At 36.2% G+C, this 21896-nt stretch overlaps 1 protein-coding gene and 1 long non-coding RNA gene across 4 annotated transcripts in view; one reads left to right on the top strand and one right to left on the bottom strand.

Annotated features, from left to right (window-relative positions):
• OTULINL (OTU deubiquitinase with linear linkage specificity like) overlaps nt 1–21392 on the top strand; it is a 36800-nt gene extending 15408 nt beyond the window's left edge. The window contains exons 2-8 of one of the 3 annotated variants that reach the window (XM_072411867.1): nt 841–976; nt 1054–1091; nt 1170–1261; nt 4795–4944; nt 7477–7605; nt 15991–16260; nt 16965–21392. In XM_072411867.1, coding sequence (XP_072267968.1) covers nt 841–976; nt 1054–1091; nt 1170–1261; nt 4795–4944; nt 7477–7605; nt 15991–16260; nt 16965–17144 — 995 coding nt within the window. In that variant the 3' untranslated portion in view covers nt 17145–21392. Of the gene's footprint in view, nt 1–834; nt 977–1053; nt 1092–1169; nt 1262–4794; nt 4945–7476; nt 7606–15990; nt 16261–16964 lie in introns of all 3 variants that reach the window. The other 2 variants (XM_072411868.1, XM_072411866.1) reach the window with 2 other exon arrangements.
• LOC140331122 (uncharacterized) lies at nt 4729–6427 on the bottom strand. Its single transcript, XR_011920864.1, has 4 exons — nt 6201–6427; nt 5864–6112; nt 5497–5570; nt 4729–4912 (listed from the first exon to the last, which is right to left on the bottom strand). It is a non-coding gene; the product is annotated as an uncharacterized lncRNA (long non-coding RNA).
• Nucleotides 21393–21896: the final 504 nt, after the last annotated feature.

Here is a 21896-nt window from a genome sequence, read left to right as displayed (position 1 = left end):
TCTCTTTATGCCATATGTAGCTAGCACCTCTGTTTACTACCATTACTGTATTATCAGTTCAATCCATGACAATTCTCTCAAAGGATATGAGGACAAGGTTAAACCATCTCTTTTACAGGGACAGAAGAAAACCACACTTTGTTCCTCACAGATTACACAGGCCTCTCGTTACTGCCAGGTTGCTAAAAGTTGTGGATAGTAAAGATTGTGAATAGTTTGCTACTTTGAATAGTCTGTTTTATTCTGCTGCTTTGGAGGAATGGTATATAGCAACCCCAGTTGAGGGCCAGCATCTGTACACATTTTTAGTTTTCCTAGACAGCAAAAAGTGTCCTGGTCTGTATGCAGTCCTCAGGCTATAGCGTTAGATACTCTTGTTATAATGTTAATGTTTTATTGCTTCGGGTAAGTAGCATGCATTGTAAAATATTTTTGAATGCAGTTGCACTTGAGTAGCACTCCTCTTTGTTGCTTGATGTATGTAAAGGAACCTGTGCAGAGCAGAAATTGTGGGCATATACAGTCTTGAGACAGTCATTTCTTCAAGGTTCCTATACTTTATAACTGTGATCAGCTTTTTTTATTATAAATTCACAAATTATTGATCACATTTATCAACAATACTGCCAGTTTACATTAAAGAGGCATTCCACTAAACATATATTTTGTGTGGGTGTATTGCTGGTAAGTTGTCACACATACTCGTAACATGGCCAAACAAATTCTGCCTTGCTGCTTACACTACCAGTCTGACATACTATGGGTCTTTGTCTACATTTTACAGCAAAGACATCTTTTTTATATACAGATAACATTGGGCTGTCTTTCTTCCAGATACAGATGAAGAACAGTCAAGAGTACCACCCCTTTTTGAAGTTATAAGCAAGGTGTGGAATCAAGTACAGAAATGTCTTGTAGTTGCTGTGGCTGTTCTGTTTTTGATGTGGCAACACTTCAAAGCCCTAATTTCTTTGTGGTATGTACTTCACATATTTACTGTTTTCACGTATTTTCTTTCATAATGATTTCCAGTAACTCTATGCTTTTTTGTAGGTGTAGTTTTCCATGTCAAATACATTTTAAAAATAGACGTAAGTATTAGTGTTCTCTTTAGGATAAATACATTCAAGGAGGTACAGGACATCTTAATATTATTATTTTTTATTCAGGAAACTTAAGCGTGAATGCAGAAGTTGATGTACTGTCTTACTGTTCTAAAAAATGGAAAGGGGAAGCACCAAATGTCACATACATGAGGAAGGTAAACATTTGGACTTTTTGATGCAATGTTTGTATTTTTGTATATGTTTGTATTTATATTTGTATATGTTTGTATATGATATGTTTCTATTTTTTTCTTTTGAGGCATAACTGTTTTTTCCAGGAGTTACCAAAATGTACTTAAATATCACTAGCTTTTTTAAAAGACAGCTATTGACACAGTGATAAAACATGGAAATTACTAATGAAATTAGGCTATTATTAATAATAATAATAATAATATTAAAAAACAGTATTTATATAGTGCCAAGATTTCGCAGCGATGTACATTAAATAGGGGTTGCAAATGACAAACAGACTACAGCTATATCATGTTGTAGGGTAGTTGATATACCAACTAAGAATCCACCTCAAGTAGATAAAGACAGGAAAGTAAAGGACCTGGCTTCAATTATATCTGAGCTACTGTTTCTAATTTTTAGATAGTGTTTAATGACTGGCACGTTAGTGATGATGTGGCACAAAAGACAATCAATGAGATGTAAAAAAAAGTTAAGCAAATTGCATGCACATTTAATGCAAATTCCAACGACATGAAATTGATCCAGTCAAACTCATCAAGTTGCAGAAATACATAAAATTTGCATACAATTTCATAACTTGGAAGTCAAGTTTTTTTTACATCTCATGGACCAATTTAGGGCATATATTTAAAAGAGGATCAGGGACTTAACCCAGTAACCAGAGTTTTTAGTTTTAACTTCCAAAGAAAGGAAGGTATTTGAGGGTTTGCTAAAGAACTACAAGAAAGAGTGTCTTCTAGAACAGCGGTCGCAGGAAAATGTTGGTGCCCCCCTACCCCCCCCCCGAGCGGGGTCAGAACAAGGAGTGCACTGCCCAGAGCTGTGGATCATGTCCCCCATACGGATGGCAGGCTCAGGGAGTTGGGCGGGATGTCTCTCTGAACACAATCCACCATCCCTCCCATTGTAGGATCACACCTGCAATGGGAGAGTGGGCAGGTTCTGGCATCATGATGTCGCTAAAGGGGAAGTTTTTCCCCTTCAAGTGACACTTGGCTCCCCGCGCATGTGGTGTTCCGCAGGTCCAAAAAGGTTGACGACCACTGTTCCAGAAAACAATATCAAAACTGATAACATGGCTAACAAAACAAATATTGTTTTATGTAAAAATAAGCAAAAACATAAAACTGAAGTATATTCTGCCTATTCTTTGCATTTTAGAGTTCTTCCTCTCCCATTAGCAACATGGTAATGACATTTTACATAAAACCTTTCCATGTTTTGGTTATCTTATTTTAGAGCCATTGATGTGATAACTAGGTCTTTGTTCTTCTGTATGCAATGCAGATCATGGATAATGGGAGGGGCCAGCAAGTAGCTGTACATAGCTTTAATATGTACATCATATATTATGTCATATAACCTCACAGCACTCTGCCTTAGTACTCCAGAGGCAAGCAGTGGGATTGTCTATAAACAGGTGGAAGTTAGAGGATGCTGGATATTCTACAACCAGAAACTGAGGCAGGCTTATTCTGAATGGCTGCAGCTTGTAAATCATATGGTGAGAAGCACAACATGGAGTGCAACCTTGCAGAAAAGCTGTAAGTCATTTCTTGATAAATGATCACAATAAAAAAAAAATCTAAATGCAGAAAAAAAGAAAAATACCCTTAAAGAAGTTACTGTAGTCCATTGGTTTGTATATCTAGCATGGATTGCATATGCTCCAGTTCACAATAAGCCAGGGTACCCCCAAAGAAGACATCATCTAGGATTCTGTTATCTTTTTAACATGGTGGAAACCTTGGAATTATTTTCAGATCCTAGGGTGAAAATGTAAGTGTTACATTGTGTCTGAACAAAAAAATAATACTCTTGCCCCCTAAATGTTTCAAGCAGATCACAAAAAAAGTTTAGTTTGCAAAAGTATGGCTGACAGTTTTCTAGTGAAGGGATAGGGAAACCCTAATTTTTCAGTAGATGAAAAAGTGTTTTTGTACACCAATACTTTGTCCTATTTTGAATAGGCAAAACAAGGTTATAGTTATGTTTGCTTTAAAACATATCCTTGTTCAAAAACAATAACATTATGTTCCTTCAACACCATGGCTCTTGCCAAAGGAAGTCATTTTGATTCAGAGTAGTGCCAAGTTTAAGGAATTCCCTTTATTAAAATTAGACCTGTAACCAAATTCGCATAAACTGTTCAGTATCAGGATTTTACTACATTTACTTTTCAGTGCCAAGGTTTTATTGCTGTGTCCCTCTGGGGCAGAATAATCTCATTTTGACTGAAATGTGTTGGAACTGGCATCCTTATTTTGCAATGGGACAAAGTGGTATTACCATTTAGGGTTTTCTTAAGTTTTTGCTTTTTACCTCAGTTAGTTCTCCTGAAATGATTTTCTTTCCATTAGGTTGATTTATTTAAGGAATTTCGCCTGTTTATTTATCAAGGTGCATTATCACCTTGCAATGAATATTCACTTAGCTTAGTGAATGTGATGAGAATTCACTTTGGAAAGAATACCCATTAACAGTTAAGGACATATAACAAAGCAGTATTTTCTTTGCACGTGATTGGGTGGTTGAAATTCTTTTCTTAGAGTCCATTGGGAACTCTGGTAACTCTGTGTCTATGATCATGTTCCTAATATTGCTTGCTACAAAGGAGGTATGCTGGTAGTAGTAGAATTTATCCTGGCCTGGCTTCTACAATGTCTAATCCTCCTGTAGGTAATTTCATGGTAAATACCATCATGGTATTTTACAGTTGTCACAAGAAGAGGTAAGGGTAAATCTTTAAATAGAGACATTTTCCCACATTGCAGACATTTCATATTTTCCCTGCTACATCCAAAAGTGAAAAAAAATCAGATCTGATCAAAAACTGACAAAACTGACATGTTATCTTTTATTTTTGTGTGATTTGATTGGAGTGATGCTTTTTCTGTTAGTCACTGAGAATTCAGGCAAGATACAGTAATGGTATTGCTGTCATAAGGCAATATACTGGGAACTATAGAATTTCTGCTTTAATCACTCACACTGTTTGCATTCATATAAAATTACCACTTTCCTGTTTCATATTTAAAGGGTATCTATAGCCCAAACAATTTTTATTGGGCTCAGTGGGGAAGAATTGAAATCCCCACCAGGTTTTCTGCTGTCAGTGGCTCTGTTAGAGAGATCATTTCAATTCCCAGATTGTACAAAAGGAGATTCCCAGACAGGAAGTGCTCAGGCAGAAGTTTGTTTGTGTGCCTGTAATTTTTCCTTATTTTCTGTCTAGTGAAAAGTTGTTCCTGCAGCAGATTATGAGGGGCAATTTCTCTAACAGAACCATAAATAGCACTAAAACCTGACAGGGGTTCTAACTTTACATTTATTTCAAGTTAAAAAAGTTGGGTATCAACACATAATAAGAACTTAAAAATTGAAAAAATGACAGGTACATTTCCTAATTTTTATCACCCTTTGGTTCAGTTTATTATCATGCTTTTTAAACCAAATCAATACATATTGATTACATGCATTTCCTCAATAGGCATATGAAACCTTGTACTGGAAACATCACATCAAAACTTTGCAACATGTAAAACAAGACAATTATTGTGTCCTTAGAGCTGTCATGTTCCAAGTGTTCAGTCAAGGAATCCCCCTTCCTGGATGGATGAAAGAAAAAGATATCCTAAAGGTATTTATATTTTAATAGTTTTACTGAGGCAAAGCACATATAAAACAAGTTATACAATTAGAACAAGACATTGGACAAACAACCATATCAGAAGCTATGTAGGTAACAACTTTTTAAATATCAAAGTATAACAAGGAGGGGTAAGAAAAAAATAAATTGTGTTTATAGGAAGGCTAATGGGGGATAAATTAGAAATACGTTTCATAAGGTGTAATATTTGCCAAGCCTAAATTTGAGTATTCAAAATGTGGAACATAGGACTCCTAATCTATAAATACATGTACAATATATCCAATAACAGAAGTAACATCACAAACAAATTTTGGTATATATCAAAATAATGAGCTCATCTCAAGTCCTGACGCGTTTCGCCAAACAGGCTTCCTCTGGGGATTATTGAGATCAAGGTAATGGATATGTTTTGTAATTACCTGCTAGTCAGTACATGAGGGAAAGCAAAAAGGAGGAAAGGCATATAAGCATAATATTACAATACAGTTGTCAAACAATACAATACAGATCAACAGTCGTGATAGTTCAATAGTTACTTACACAATGTTTTGTGATGCTTGAAAACACAATTCAGGGTACTAGGGAAATATTCACATTAAAATATCCCTGGATCCCTTGTTGAATAGAAATTTAATGAGAGTTAGAAATAATGATGATGTAATATAGGGTAAAGGTTTGATGTGAATTAAGTACCTACTTAGGATGTTAAGGGTTAATAAAACATGATTGTAAATATGATTACTTAGTGGGTGGTAATTAAAGAATTCCAGAGGTATCTGAAGGATGTAACCAAAATGTGAGCGAAGTCTAATTTGTTGGTGAAAACATAAGAATAAAGAGAATATTACATAAAATATAAATGGCTTATAATAATTGTTGTGTGGGACTTTAGGAGTAGTATACTTACAGGTAATTTTGATTTGCTTTGGAAAAGAGAGACGTGGGATCAAACAATATATTGTTTGAATGATGGTTGGTGAGTATATGTCCAGATATCTATACATAATATAGAGGGTATAGGTAATATAAGAATGTATGTATAGGGTATATTGTGACAGTAAATAGGGTTGTAGGTTATCTTACTTAGTCTTGGTTAAATGGAGGATCAGTCCTTCATTGGTTAGTATTGTGACTCCAAGATGTGGGGGGCAAGTGTCTAGAAAGGAAAGGTTAATATAGATTTATATGTAGTAATAATTTGTTATTATTATGTAGGGTATTAGGAGAAATACCAGTATACTTACAGTTAAATTATAATTCGCTTTGGAGTAATTGTAAGATCAGACGATATATGGTTTAATTATTGGTTGATGAGTATATGTCCAGGTATCTATACATAATATAAAGAGTCTTAGTAATATAAGAATATATGTATAGGGTATTTTTTAAAGACAACTGAGATAGAAGATCATCTTATTTTAATCATGGTTAAATGGAGGATCAGTCTTTCATTTATTAATATGGTACCTCTAAGGTGTGGGGAACAGGTATCTAAAAAGGAGAAGTTAATACAGATTAATATAAGGTACTGGTTTGATAAAGAGAAGGGGGGGGGGGGGTGAGAGAGAGGTAGTACTTACTTCAAAAGGTTTTTTACATAGTGATTGTTAATTTGGATATCATTCCCCTTTCTAGAGAATACCTAGGTGAAAGAGGGAAAGCTGGGATCAACCAATGATACTCTAAATTTAATTACTCCAAATAATAATAATACAAACAAATACAAAAATAAGTACAACATAAGCTTTTACACACTGCCTCAAAAGCCTTTCCTTCCCTCTACCATCCCCATTTTATATATAAAAGTACCAGAAAGAGTATGAGAGTGTTAAATAAAGAGGCATTAAACAAAACAAAAAAGTAGGGGATAGGATGAGGTTTTATCCAGATTACAGTGGTCCTCTGAAAGAAATATGGGATACTGATCAATATCACATGAGTTTTGAGGTGTCTCTACCACCCTGGAGGCTGAATTCAGCACAACAGACCATCTGACACATCAATATCAAATGTTTAGGTGTTCAAAAGATAGTTGGAAAAACAATGAATTCAGGGTTTCCGTGTTTGTCTTATTACATTTTGCGGTAGTAACAGTAGAATAAGAGACCAATGAAGGAAATTCACTCAGTGACAGCTCATTAAAGTCCATCTATGGGTAAAAATTACCCCAGCTTTATTTGGGTGGAATTAGGCATTGTGGGTAGCAGGAGCAGTGAGTATATACTATCTGCTTTACATGTAGTATTTGGCCTCCAATACTGTTAGTGTAATTCTTTATGGCACTAGTAGCCCTGCTTCTGTATCCAGTTACCATAAGGGTGAACTAGTTTTAAATTTACTTAGATACAAAAGCATTACAATATCATGACACAGTCAATATCTGTGTGGCTAGATAAGTTGAATGTGTTTGTGCTATTCCTTTAGAAAATAGAATATGAGTATTGAATATGCTTAGTTCCAGTAGTATAAAAGAGTAAGGTTTGACAATTTTGAAATAATTTCTGTCTATTTTCTTAATAGCTTCCTGAAAAGCTACTATATTCTCAAGGATGTAATTGGATACAGCAATTTAGCTTTGGGCATGAAAAGTACACAGGCCCAAAGGTCTATGGAAAACTGCGAAGCTGTCTAGAAATCTTTAAAAACCAGGTAAACGCACTAACAAATCTGTTACTAATGTAATCGCTACTGTACACCCAATGCTAGTGTAAAATAACAGTTTAAATAATACTAAAATGAATATTCATTAAAAGTGTGCAAAGAGATTTGCAAGATTCAGTAATCCACTTAAACTGAGCAGATTGGTATGTATTGTAGTCAGAAAAGTTAAATTTGCCTTTTAGAATAATCCTTTAACTTTTTAAATAATCCTTTTTTTTATTTTTACACCTCCTTCTTCTTTTATCTTACATGAAATATGGCCAATCATTTTTCATGTTGATTTAACAGAGAAGTTGAAAGCAACAGGTAACCCACTCTGTGTCAGAGCTCTTAGGAATGATCATTAGAAGGCTAGGGCAAACTGTTGTAGTATTTGCTAGCAGTTCAGTGTATAGACCCAGAGTGGTTAAGTAGTAGGTACACAGTATAATATAATAACTGTCAGTAGCATGACCAACAGGAAAAATAAGGAAGCATTTTAATATCCACTGATTTAAAGAAACACTGACAAACAATGTTGGGGATCATTTCATTATTGCATATTCTGGAAAAAAATGGATTCTATAGTATGCCTCTTTAGTTTTGATTTAGGAAACAAAAAATTGGGTCATACAGCAGAATGTTTATACATTATACAGTTTAGTTTTACACATTACAGTAAAGTGGAAACTCATTCTCAATTTTTTTATTTTATTAGACAATTATTAATATAGTCTCTTGTGACACTTATCATGGCAGAAAGTTATTGCTGACAATGTAGAAAATTATTAAAACACAAATTAGTATAGATTTTTTTTTGCATTTTAATGTGGAAAGTTGTTTTTAAAATCTACCCTTGTCTTTTCTTTACCCTTTTGCATATTATTGATATTGCTTTGTCTTTATCATTATGTCTTTTGTTATTGGTGTTCTTAAAGGCATTGAGTAAGTTCTTTAGTAAGCTAGGAAAAGGAAGTAATATATATATTTCCCTCAGCACTGCATGAGTCATGAGTCATGGGATCATTTGCATGATTTCTTCCTTAACCTTCCAGATTGGGCCCTCATTAGCACAAAACAGAACAACTGTGGACTGGTTTTTCAACTCTATCTGTAAAAACGTAGCTCTAAACAGCTACAATGGTATGAAACTTTCTGCATGATGGTTCTATACAAACCTTTATTCACAAGTGTTTGTTTTGTAGTCAGTGAAGCTCTTACATTTCTAAGGAACTTTATACCTACAAGTACTTACCCGACCTTAGCTTACTCTAGGGGGTTTTGCTTGCTCCTATTTGAGGGAGCCAAATCCCTTGGTGTGGATAAGCAATTAGTAGCTAAACTTTCTTGCTGCCAAAGTGATGCAGGTACCAATATTATTTTAGCAGAACAGAAAGCTCTATTTCCTCAGCAGGATAGTTTATGTTATTTAACGGTGGTAATACACTTGCAATGCAGCACAGAAATGCAATTCCATACACTGAACTACCAAAAATATTTAATATTTTTTCAGGTTTCAAATGAATGTGTTACCTTAACACATCTCCACACCATAATGCATGTTATGCAGCACAATAATGAGTTAGTTGTATTGTTATGGACAGGGTCTGATTTTATTACCACCAGCCCAATAGACTGACAAGGGCTTTCTGGCAGGGAAGAAAACCTGCTACTTTCTGCACAAAGCAATATCTGCCATCAGACTGTAGATTAATTGTATTCTAATGAGACAGTTTTTTTTTCAACAGATATTATTAACAAAAGCATTTTGCATATAGTCATGCAGTATTATTAGCAAAGACCTCTGCAAAATATGCACAAAATATGCACAAAGAACAAAGACTGTGGTTTTGGAACTACTTTGGTACCTTGTAAAAGAGGTAATATATGTTCAATAGAAAATGTGCAAACAATTGGCAGGATTATATGTTTTCATATGTAGCAGAGTCCCATATGTAGGAATAGCTGCAGTCAAGTGTCAGAATCGGTTAGTAGAAGTCTCTGGAGGTTACATTTAGGGAATTTACAGACATCCCCAGGCCTAATGATGTTTGCCACCAAAAGCCCAAAGATGTTACTTAAAATGACTTATTAAGAAATCCAGATACAGCTTGGAGCAGACATTTTAATGTTGGCTTGAGTGCATCACAACTCCTTGAAAGTGTTGATGTAATGCGCCTGGGCACACAAACCGCAACCAACTCCAGATATCCTTGAATCAGGTTTATTCAAAGCGGCACAGCACAGCAAGGGTTAATTTCAATCAAGCAAGGTACAGAAGGATAAGGCAAATGCAGGTCAGTAACAATCCGAGGTCAGGGCTGGCAGCAGGCAGAATGGTCAATAACAATCCGAGGTCAGGGCTGGCAGAGTTCAATCAGAGTTAGTTTCAGACCAGGTCACTGAGGAGATGACAAGCAGATAAAGTTTAACATATACAAAACACACCCAAGCACACTGTGGTAACAGAGGCTATATCGGGCAATGGTGTAATGGACAGGCTCTCCTTAAATGGCCAGGATGACCAATCACCTTGCGCCACCTGGCACTGTCTGATAGGAGACTGAGTAAATCCCCTGCAGCTGATTGGCCGCAGGGAATTCAAACTAACTCTGTCCCGCCCTAGGGCGAGGCAGCCGAGTGCCACGCCCTCGGGGGGTACAAGAGGGACGCATGGTGACACGCGCACCTCTTCCCACAGTACCCCTAGGACCTGCACTACTTTGCACTTGCAAAGGAGTGCTGGGAGCAGGAACCACATCCAAAGGGATGCAAGGGCTGCTGCCTGGCTGAACAGTACTTTGGCCAGGGCGGATCCCTCCGCCTGTAGAGACAGACAAGCTGCGAGCAGGACAGCAGCCTCGGCCATGTTGCCTGCTACTGTGGCTGGGAACCCCAGGGACACCGCGGGCTCGCAGGGCGGGTAAGTTCCTTACAGTTGATAACCATAATATGATATTTTGCTTCAGTTGGTTTATATACAGGAGGTGCTCTATGAAAACACAATACAGTATAGTAGCAAAACATGGTAGTTGCCCTTTATGCACAATGCACAAATCATTAACAGGCAGTGTTATCCTTTAAATAGAGTGGGTGAGTAGTAAATCCCTTCTTTTATTGCTTGTTTTATATTCTACTAAAGCCACAAAGAATGATAAACTTTTATAACACAAAGGCAGTAATATTAGAAAGCGTCCAGGTAAAAAAAAGTAAAAATAAATAATCAAATTGTCCTTATTGAAGTGTGTGATATTGTTGAAAATATTACGTCCTGATTTTCCCTTTAAATATAACAAATGGTCTCACTTTAAAATGTCTTTGTTGGAATTTGTCTCTTTAACAGACCAGGGCCATAAATTTCCCCTTATCAATTATTTCTTGATCTGACAGCCAACATCTTATAGTTTATAGCACCCATTGTATATATAGCACCCAGTGGCCCCTGATTGAACCTCGATATGAGATGTATTCCAAAACCCATTTTGTTAATAATCTTTGTATTTCCAATATACCATTCTGTATAAAGTAGTAGTTGACTGATTTGTAGTTGGATCATTATGGTGAGCATTTTGAGACCAAGAACCAGTCTCCTACGCATCAGGAAAGCCTGGAAACCATAGTTAGCCTGTCTTGGTAAACCTTAAGTCCCAGACATGCCTAGTTTGGTCTCTGTGAACTCCCTATTTTGTGGTGATTAATAATTTGGGGGATGGCAGTTCATAAAACCTGTACTTGTGAAATTAATAATAATAGCTAGAACAAGGGCATTTTGGGAAGTGTCCACTATCATTATAACCCATGTGGTCACAGCCCCTCAGACAGCCCCCACCCTGCTATCGTTGGATGTCCAATTCGTCCCACCTCTGTTGTTGGCATGCAAAAAGCCATGTAAGTCTAGCAGACACAGTTCTCATTGACATTATCTTGTTGCTAAGGACAACGGCACTGACACATTGTGAGCACTGTGACTCTGGCTAATAACTTGGACTTTACACAGCACCCTGGACCAAGGCAAACAAACCCTACCTAAGTATTATTTCACAGTTTCCCCTTTTTTTTATGCTGTTGCTATAGTTCTACTATCATTCTGTTATTGTTCTCACATTAGTCCTTATTTTTCTATAATTTGTTTATGTACTGTTTTTGTATGTTTTTACTTTTTAACACTATAAAAAGTGTAAGCTAAATCCCTGAATGCTCTAAGTAGAAAATAGTGTAACTTGCTAACCCGAAATGCTACAACAAACATTGTGATTTCTGAGACATTCCTGTCTGGAGTGGCAGCGGGTGACACTAAAGAAGTAGAAGCATAACTGCGGTTGTAAAGGGTAACGGTGTGTGCTTCCGTCTAAGCACGTGGTTGCAGTCTACCTGTGACGGTGTGTGTGGCAAGGGTTACCAGATTGGTTAACCTTGCCCTGTGACGGCCCCTCAAAAGCATGCTGGTGCTTGGACTGTTGCTAAGCATGCTGGAAAGTCCTTTTGTTCTTTTGCTTTAAAACCACTGGATTCATGGTAATACACAACAGCAACGTCACAAATCACCTAAAGTGAGCCACTCTATAGTTTCTTTAATTGTAATCCCATTTTTATAATGCATTAACGCTGATGTCTGCACTTTTTTATTGTCTGCAACTTCTCTTGTGTAGCTGAATCATAATTATTAAAAATATCTCACAGTATATATTAGATAAAATGTCATATGGTACCATACAGTCATCCACAATCATTACATGTACAAGGTGCTTATATGGGACAACATTCTTTCAACATTCTACACTTCTGTTCCCAATATTGACCTCAAAATTTGTAAAATTGACACAGCATTAGGATGAGATATGTCTACTTGTTTTTGTTTTTTTAATTTACATTTCCCAACTTTACAGTTGTCAGAATTTTCTTTTTTGAGGTCTTAGTAATTTTTATTTTATCTTTATTTGACATTGTTTATTTTATGGCTATATGTATTGTCTATATTATTTTCCCTTAGCAAATGAAGATGACTTCCTCTGCTGTAGTACCTTTTGAGACTAAATCACTGACAGAACAGAAATCCAAAGATGCAAAGTTTCCCGGTTTCAGTACCATTACAGCATCAGTTTTTTTTGTGGGGGTTTACAGTGTCTCAACACACGTTCTAATATTGTCAAGGGCTGTATGTGGCCTGTAGTGTAGCTTAGGCTTCGTTTTACCCACTTGAGTGGTGCCCATGGTAGCTGGAGAAGGAGGGACTGGGGTAGCAAGACAGTATTCAAGGTGGTGCTGATCCGGAAGAGCTGTGTGGATAAGATGCTGCTAGTGCTGTAATACTGTGAGGACAAATGCAACGTGTTATGACCAGCTCTATGTTTCTGGCATGTGTTTGTGTGTGTGTCATGTCCATCTTTGTGTTCCTGACATCTGTGTCATGGCCTTTTTTATGTGCCTGACAAGTGTCCAAAGAGAGTGATGGAAAGCCAGGCAGCCCTGGCTGTTATCAGTGATAACAGTATCTAAATCACAAAGCTGCATGTCATTTACCTCAAAACATCATGTGATTTAGTAATACTAGTATCTTTAGTAAGTATCTCTTTCACACCTCTTCTCATTCTTGGACAATCTGCCTAACACATTCCAGGACAATTGGATTCATGTGGCTATAAATACCAAGGGAATGTTCCTGACACTTTTTGACATTGATGAAACTTTTACTAAGTGATGGAAATCTTTCAACATATTCCAGTTTACTATTACTATTCCAAAACCTTGATAAATTAAAATCTTTACAGTCAATTATCCCTTGCCCTAACTTTTAGCCCAGATCACATGGTCCCTGGTCACCATTCGTTACTGCAGAACACACTTTTAATTAGCATTTGGATTAGAGGGTCAAGAAATCATCTTCATTTACATTTCATGTACAGCATCAATAGAGGAAAAATATGTTTAATGCACTGATAAGTTTAGTTGTGTTTTTTTTCTGCAGTAACAATTGGTAAATGTATGATTCTTTAGCCATACCCTGCCTATGCCCCACCCACTTTACTATGCCCACTGTCACTATCCCTCTACTTCTGGTATTATCCCTTTTATGACAGTGGTTGGCAACCGGTGGTCTGCAAGAAAAAATTGGTGGTCTGTGGCTTTGGCTGTGTCCCCCATACGGATCCCAGGCTCAGGGAAGTTGGCTGGTTGTGTCTCTGGCTCAGACCTGCGATGGGAGAGTGGGTGGGTTCTGGCATCATGACATCACTCTGGGGGAAGTTACTTCCTGTTTGAGTGACACACGGCTCCCAGTAAATTTAGTGGTCCGTGGGTCCAAAAAGGTAGGATACCACTGCTTTATGACACCTACAAATGCTGGTAAGGGGTTTGGAAATGTAATAGTTGAAAGTCAAGTGCCAGAGCAACACAGATGGGGTGGCAGCAGTTGGATGATCCTTATATTCTATCAGTTTAATATTTTAGCTTAAAGTATCAACGTATCTTTTACCCTTGGTTGTATCCATTAAAACTTTTTTGTGCAAGTAGTGGGACTTTAGAGGCATATAAATAAAATCAAGTATCAATTGTATTTGTAAATTTTAGAACCAATATATTTCAAACCAATATATCAATAAAATTGGGATGTGAGGGGTGAGGACGCAGAAAGCAGGGAGTACATATCACAGGGATTTATCTCCTGGAGCTAGCCGGATTGGCAGTGATTTGTTTGGAGAAAAAAGTCTGTTACTGGTAAGAACTTCCATCCTATTCCCATTCCTAAGTTGCATTGAAGTATTTGATGAGTAAAAGTATATACAGTTGGTTGTGAAGGGGTTTCTCTTCACCATGGAAATGATTATGCGATCATGCAACACTGTTGTCTTCCGTGGACGTTCAGGTCTTTTGGTGTTGCTGAGTTCACCAGTGCTTTGTTTCTTTCTTGTGATGTACCAAACTGTAGATTTTGCCACTCCTAATATTGTAGCAGTTTCTTGGTTCGTTTTTTTCTGTTTTTGCAGCTTTTAAGGATGGCTTGTTTCACCTGCATGGAGAGCTCCTCTGACCGCATGTTGTCTGTTCCCAGCAAAATCTTCCACATACAAGCACCCCCTCAAATCAACTCCAGGCCTTTTACCTGCTTAACTAACAAAGGAATTGCCCACACCAGCCCATGAAAAAGGCTTTGAGTCAATTGTCCAATTCCTTTTGAGCCCCTGAAATGAAGTGATTGTGTTAAAAAAAAGCCTTTAGTTCCTCGCATTATTATCCAATCTCTTTGTTCAACCCACTGCATTAAAGCTGAGAGTCTGCAGTTCAACTGCATCTGAGTTGTTCCATTTAAAATTAATTGTGATAATGTACAGAACTAAAATTCGATGACTAGACTTTGAATTCTGAGAAAAGAGTAGAGGGGAATTTAAACATTGGTTATACAAATTAATCATTTTTGTACTCTCTTCTCTGACTTTTATATTGTGAAGATTTGATGTAAATTCAACTGGAATATGAGAGGTATCACAGAACAACTCTGTAAATAAATGATTATACTATTAACCCCTCTTTGAGAACTATTACCAGTATTCAATGAATATATGATAATACAAGATCAGTTATTTGAATTAAAGATATATTTGATATCATAGTCAGTTGAATGCTTTAAATAAGGACACCTGCACACAACCTTCTGTCCAAACCTGCCGCCTGCATTTGAGCTCATCATCCACACCCCCACTCTGTGATCTTGCATATATTGTGGTGGGAAGAGACCATCATACTGATTGTTAAGTAGACAGCATCACTTACAAGGTAATTGGGTTGCAAAAAAATAGGGATATGAAAAAGACACTACTATAAATCTATGAATTGTATGTTTTCAACTGTATGATGAAGAATAAACTATGATGTATCTGCTACACTCTTAGTCTCAATGTTGCTTTTCCTGATGAAGCAAATATAGCCGCGAAACACGTCGAAATTCTATGGCAATATGAGACTATGTGAGATGACATATGTGCAGTATATGGTGTTTGTATACCATTTTTGTAATCAATTTAATTGATTTATTATGTTAAAATTGTATTGATATATTGGTTTTAAAATTTAAAATTGATACTTGATTTTAATTATATGCCTCTAAAGTCACTACACAAAGACGTTTTTACATGATTATATTTGGGATCTGGCATTAAAAATTAGCACACCATTAAATACACTTTTTCTAAAGCTGACCAGTCAACTGTTTTGCTTCATATATATATATATATATATATATATATGTAGTAATTGAATTAGAACATATATTTAAAGTTTTCAGTTTTTGTTTCAATAACATAATGTTAAATTAACATTACTTTCTTTACAATTACATTACAATTTTTTTTAGTTTCTGTGGTCTTAAAATTTGAAAGTTGTCTTTATCTTCTGTTTCAGTGGGGAGAATTTCACAATTGTAAAGACCAGGTTGAAAGAAACAAAATGTGCAAATCAGTTTTCTCTGATGAAACCACAGAGAATAAACTGTATGAAGCATTAAAATTCATTATGCTGTCGTTGGTGATAGATGCCTATGAAAATATAAAGTCAGCAGAACAATCTCCTCGCTTCTTTCATTTCCTTTTCTCACGGGATACGTCATCTGACCCTCTAAGCTACATGATGAACCATTTGAATGCAGTGGGGGATACATCTGGACTTGAACAGGTAATTGCAAAATGCCATATTTTTTTGTCTCCTCTCCACAATACATTTAGGTCCAATATGTGCAAATGACGAGCACTGGGATACAAAGGTTTGCCAATTTAGTGATCCTTTATAAGGAAGGCATGTCTTCTGTAGATACAAAAAAGAAGAAGGTTTCTCTACAATATGCTTACTAGATTAGTAATAATACTCCAGATTCCTAAGGACACAGTAATAAAAGTATCAGCAGAGAGAAGTACCCGCTTGCTGTCACTTACCTAAAGAAAAAGGTACAACATCAAACTAACAGCACACAAGCACCCACATTTACACATAGTTCACAAAGCAGAGATAGGTTGTCCTAAAAGATGCATTCATTATTGTGTTTGGGTTTCTCATTTATAGTGACAGTAACTGTCTCTATATAAGTGACAGTTTTGTTACTTTCACAATATTCAGATTTAGGTAGACAACATTATTATTACTAATGCATGTTGTTTTGATGTTTCTCATGGGTGCTTCTTTAGTAAGGTCTAGCTCTAGGATCCTGAAGAAAAACGTTTGTTGGGTCAATATCCACACGAATTGAGAACATTATTATACTTGACATGTTATAAATATGAGGACCCTATTAAACTATGGGGGTCTGGCTAAACTTTAGTTTGTTTTTCCTAAACTAGGGGGTAATATGTTACAATGTTAATAAATAGTATTTCCTTATTTAGGCTGATATGTGTTTGGTGGGCTATGCTCTTGAAGTCAAGATAAAATTATTCCGTCTGGATAAGATGAATACTGAAGACTTTGAAATATATTATCCTGACAATTACAAGAGAGACTGGCATGAGATAAGTCTTATGACTGATGATAACCATTACTATAATATACCTGTTAAAGCCATATAATTGGACTGGCCCTCATCTTCAGAAGAAGAACATCTTTTCTTTAAATGCAGGGAAACATATTTTTCAGTAAGCTACCCCGTAAAATATCCATGAATCTCAAATAATTTATATGAAAGAACATAATAATTCACTGTTGGTTGTGAATAATGTCCCAGCAAAAGTAGTGAAACTGGGAAAAATCATCTGATTGGCCCAATGGACATTTAATGACTTTTTGTCACATTTCCCAGAGATGTGAAAAGTCATAATGATGTAAAAAGGAAATGAGGGTTTTGTTTTACAATAACTGGCACTTGGTGTACCTATATATGCTGGAATTTCAAAATAAACAATATGTTAAAGAAAACTTATTTAATCTGCCATTTACACCCACTGTCAAGTGAATGTCAGTACCTTGGCAATGTACAATATTTTAGCAATGAAAACGCCATCCTAACAAAATCAGTGTGGGACTTCTGTGATAAAACAGTGCTCAGATGCCTAATTGAAAAGAAAAGTAAATACCAGTCTTTTGCATATTACAAACTTTCCTAAATAGGTTAACTGCTATTTTCATCTGCTAACCACACAGAAAAGGCATCTTGAATTAAAAAAAATTGAGTTTATTTATATTGAACTTCATCCTGCTGTTTAAAACCTAGATCTTGTATTACAGATTACTTGTAATGTTTTTAAATGGGGAACTGGAAAATGAACTGGACTGTATTGTGTAAAGGAATTTCTTTAAACTTTAAATGTAAAGTCCCAACTAAAGGTGGATGAACAACAGTGACATCTACAGGCAAAAATGAGTTTTGCTCTTTTTGTAACAATGTATTGTGTCCTTGTATACAGATGTAAAAATGTTTTTATACATTATACATAGGTGTATGACTGACATGTGTATGACTCAAGAGGAGGTCTATGAACCGCTGGTCATTTTAGGCAAGTTATTTTGGCTCGTTATCTAAATTAATTTATGAAGTTGTGCATATCCTAGAAGGGAAGTGTTAAAACAGATTTTGTGACCAGGTATTAAGATGGTACCCTGACTGAATTGTTTATTTGGTGTTTTTTTATGGGATATTAAACAGAATTTGTGGGTGGCCTAACAGCAATATTTTCTGGCCTACCTTACCATCATCTATCAATATGGATAACACACAAATCTTCTCCATAAGTTTATTTTGTAAATAAGTCTAGCTGGGAAGCTTGTAGCAAGTTTGGTGTACTGGCAACAACATTGATTATTTTCCTCATTTCTGTTAGTGTTTTTTGTTAAATAAATCCTGGAAATTGCACTGTTCAATTTTAGCTTAAGGAGAATCGCCCATTGACAGGATATCACCATAATGTAGATACTGCAAACTTGTATGGGTGCACATCAACTTTGCAGTAAAGAAGGCCATATATCAGTGATATGCCTTTCTTTATTTTTGTAGTTTTGTTTTTATGCATGGTTCAGCATTTTCTAAAGACATAATGGTAGCACTTATCCGATGGGTGAGAGGAGGAAGAAATGGCAGCTTAAGTTCTCCTGTACCTTCATCAGTTATCTTTAGGTTAGCAACCAGTTACTAAACAGTTTAAAGATTTTATATAGAAAGAAGAAATGCATTTATTAAATACTAGAACACCCAGATGCAATTTTGTCTAATACTAATCTGTCCCCAAAGGAGTTCATTAGGTCTAGTAGTAAGAACTGTAAGAGTGATGGGACAGCAGGACCCACCAAACTATGTAATAGAAGTCCATACAGGTTGTCTATAATCTACAAGCAGACCTGGATGTACTGTTTGATTGGGCAGCCAAATGACAAATGACATTTAATATTGAAAAATGTAAAGTTATGTACTTGGGGGCTAACAACATGCATGTTTCATACTGTCTAGGTGGAATTCATTTGGGGGAGTCAGAAATAGAAAAGGTTCTGGGGGTTCTAGTAGATCATAGACTAAATAATAGCATGCAATGCCAAGCTGAAATATCTAAAGCTAGCAAAGTCTATAGACTGCAGAGATGGAGACATACTCCTACAAAGCATTGTTTGGACCACATCTGGAATATGCATCCAGTTTTGGGCACCAGTTCACAAAAAGGACATCATGGAATTGGAGTGAAGAGAAGGACAACTAAACTAATAAAAGGAATGGAGGAGCTCAGTTATGAGGAGGGATTAGCTGAACTGAATGTATTCTACCTTGAGAAGAGACATTTAAGGGGGGATATGATCACTCTGCATAAATATATAAATGGTCCATTTAGAGAACTCTCTTCCCAATTCTTCACTCCAAGATGGTTACAAAGAACAAGAGGGCACCCTTGCGTCTGGGGGAAAACAAATTTAATCTCTCGATAAGGAAGGGATTCTTCAGTGTAGGTCTGTGAAAATGTGGAATCGGCTCCCTCAGGAAGTAGTTTCAGCAACTACTATAGATTGCTTTAAGATAAAGCTGAATGCTTTTCTAGAAGCACAGAATGTAAAGATAACCAAGACTGTTGATCCAGGGAACATCTGATTACCTCATGGAATCAGGAAGGATTATTTTTCCCCTTATGGAACAAATTGTACCAGGGTTTTTTTGCCTTCCGCTGGACCAAGGTAGGGTTTTATATCTTGGATATGTTTATTTCCATAGTAGATTGACTTATGTCTTTTTTTAACCTGACTTACTAATGTAAACCTACCATTCTTAAGATGTTTGCTGCAGTGTGTTCTGGTACGTTTTGCCTCTTAGCACATTGTATTCCAACCATGCCTGTCACAGTTGCATCATAGCAAAGCAAGTCAAAATAGAGGCTAGGATAGAATAAAGGATAGACGGGGTTACTATTTTAGAAGAGGGAAAATCTTAATAGAAGAAAAAAAAGCTGGGTTGGTTAAAAAGGAACTAAAAAGAGGGAGGGTTTGAAAGATCAGGGCATCAGGCTTTCCATGTTTTCCTTAGTTCTCATTCATTTAAAGGGTCAGTCTGCTAGAAACTCTTTTTAATTTTTGTTATATCTGAAGCCTTGGTATCTGTAACTCCTAATACTTGTTTTTCTTCCCTTTGGTCCTTGCAGTTTGTAGTGAAAGTTCCAGTCTCGCACTTATTTCTGTGGTCTTTCTACATTCTCTGCCCACATTTGTAGCATCTCCACAGTCTCTGGTCGTCATTTTTTCCAATATTGTTTTGTCCTGGACAGTCTCTTTTAGCAGTACAGAAACTAAACATTCTGTGCTACCCTGTAGATAACCAGTGTGCCACTGGAGGTAATGTATGACAATTGTTTGGAGACTAATGTTTCTGAGAATCCACAAGACTGCAAATGGGCTGTGACAAATATGAGTCGCAAGACACCTACTGGATTCATTTAATAATGGACAGTACATCAGGGGGGAATGGGCACAAATAGCTAAAATTTTTGAGCAGTGATTGATTTTGGCATCATTACAGGAAGATCATGCTTTTTGAAATATTCAAGACAGGCCCACACTGACCCAGCGTGAGCGTGGCCTACAATGATTGGGTGAGATTATTGTAGGGCATGTTTAGGGGTTGCAGATGAGTGCCTTAACTTAATCAGAAATGACCACCACACAAAGATTTTCCAAATTATAACAGATATTAAAGTTTGCTGTAACAAAAGGATGTTGAAATGCCTAAATCGAATTACAAAGGAATTACTTCTGTACTTTAAGAACTGCTGCAGCACAAACTATGTTTTAAATTCCTTATTTACCTGCAATCTTACCTCTTTTCTCATTACATATGAGACAATCTGATCTGCTGCCTTTACTTAATATTACTCCATGGATCTCGACAACAGAAGTTTTTATTCATGAGTAAAGAGAAATATTGTTTGCACAGAATTTAAGAATTGTAAGGATATGTCCATTTTTAACTGAATGTAGAGTCTGTTCAAGGACCTTTTATATATAAATATGTAAATAATTCTTATGAATAGGTTTACATATAGTTTGTAATAATATATGTATATGTGGGGATACTATTTTAGTTTTTTATGTATAGGATCTGCTTTTTTGTTTGCTGTGCTACACAATTGTGCCTTACTGTTTTACTACAATGCAAATCTGTTAATTGTCAACTTCATATATGCATGATGTCTTATCCAAACAGCTGTTAGTTAGTCAGAGACATTGAAAAGATAATCTAAACAGGATAAATTGGCTGATCAACAATTCTCTCTATATTTATTGTAATAACAAAAAAATGAACAGTACATTTTTACAATGTCATAAACCAATAAATGTGAAAAAGGCAAAAATGATTGTGTTATTCTTTCCCTTTAAATTTATTCTTGTTGTCATTGTAACAGCTCTAAGACTTCCTACAACTGAGGATTCATACTTTTTTATGTACGGTATTTGTTTGAATCTAATTTGTAGATATTGATAACATAACCCCAGTTCAGATAGCCCTGGCTTCTGATATCCTCCTTAAGATTGGTCACTACTTTAAAGCCAGTAAGTTGGGGATGGTTTGTTTAGTGCAGTGAGGAAGGACCTGTTTTTGCAGCCTGTTTGGGTTGTCTGGATAACAAGACTTTCTAAACACAGTTTCACAACTTTTGGTCAGGTAAGACAATTCACCAACAACTATTTCAGCTGTATATTCATCTGTTTGCCTTTCAGCGTTAAGGCCTCAAGGTGGCAGTATTTATTTAGAAATATTTGGGGTTGTATTTTGCAGTTTTGGCAAATGCTCTGGATCAACACAAAGGCCACACACAACAGTGCAAATTTCCTAGGCTTAATTAGCTCAAATGCTA

Source organism: Pyxicephalus adspersus, chromosome 5 (assembly GCF_032062135.1).
Source record: "Pyxicephalus adspersus chromosome 5, UCB_Pads_2.0, whole genome shotgun sequence".
In the NCBI taxonomy this organism is placed as follows: Eukaryota; Metazoa; Chordata; class Amphibia; order Anura; family Pyxicephalidae; genus Pyxicephalus; species Pyxicephalus adspersus.
This window is presented reverse-complemented; position numbering and strand designations above follow the sequence as displayed.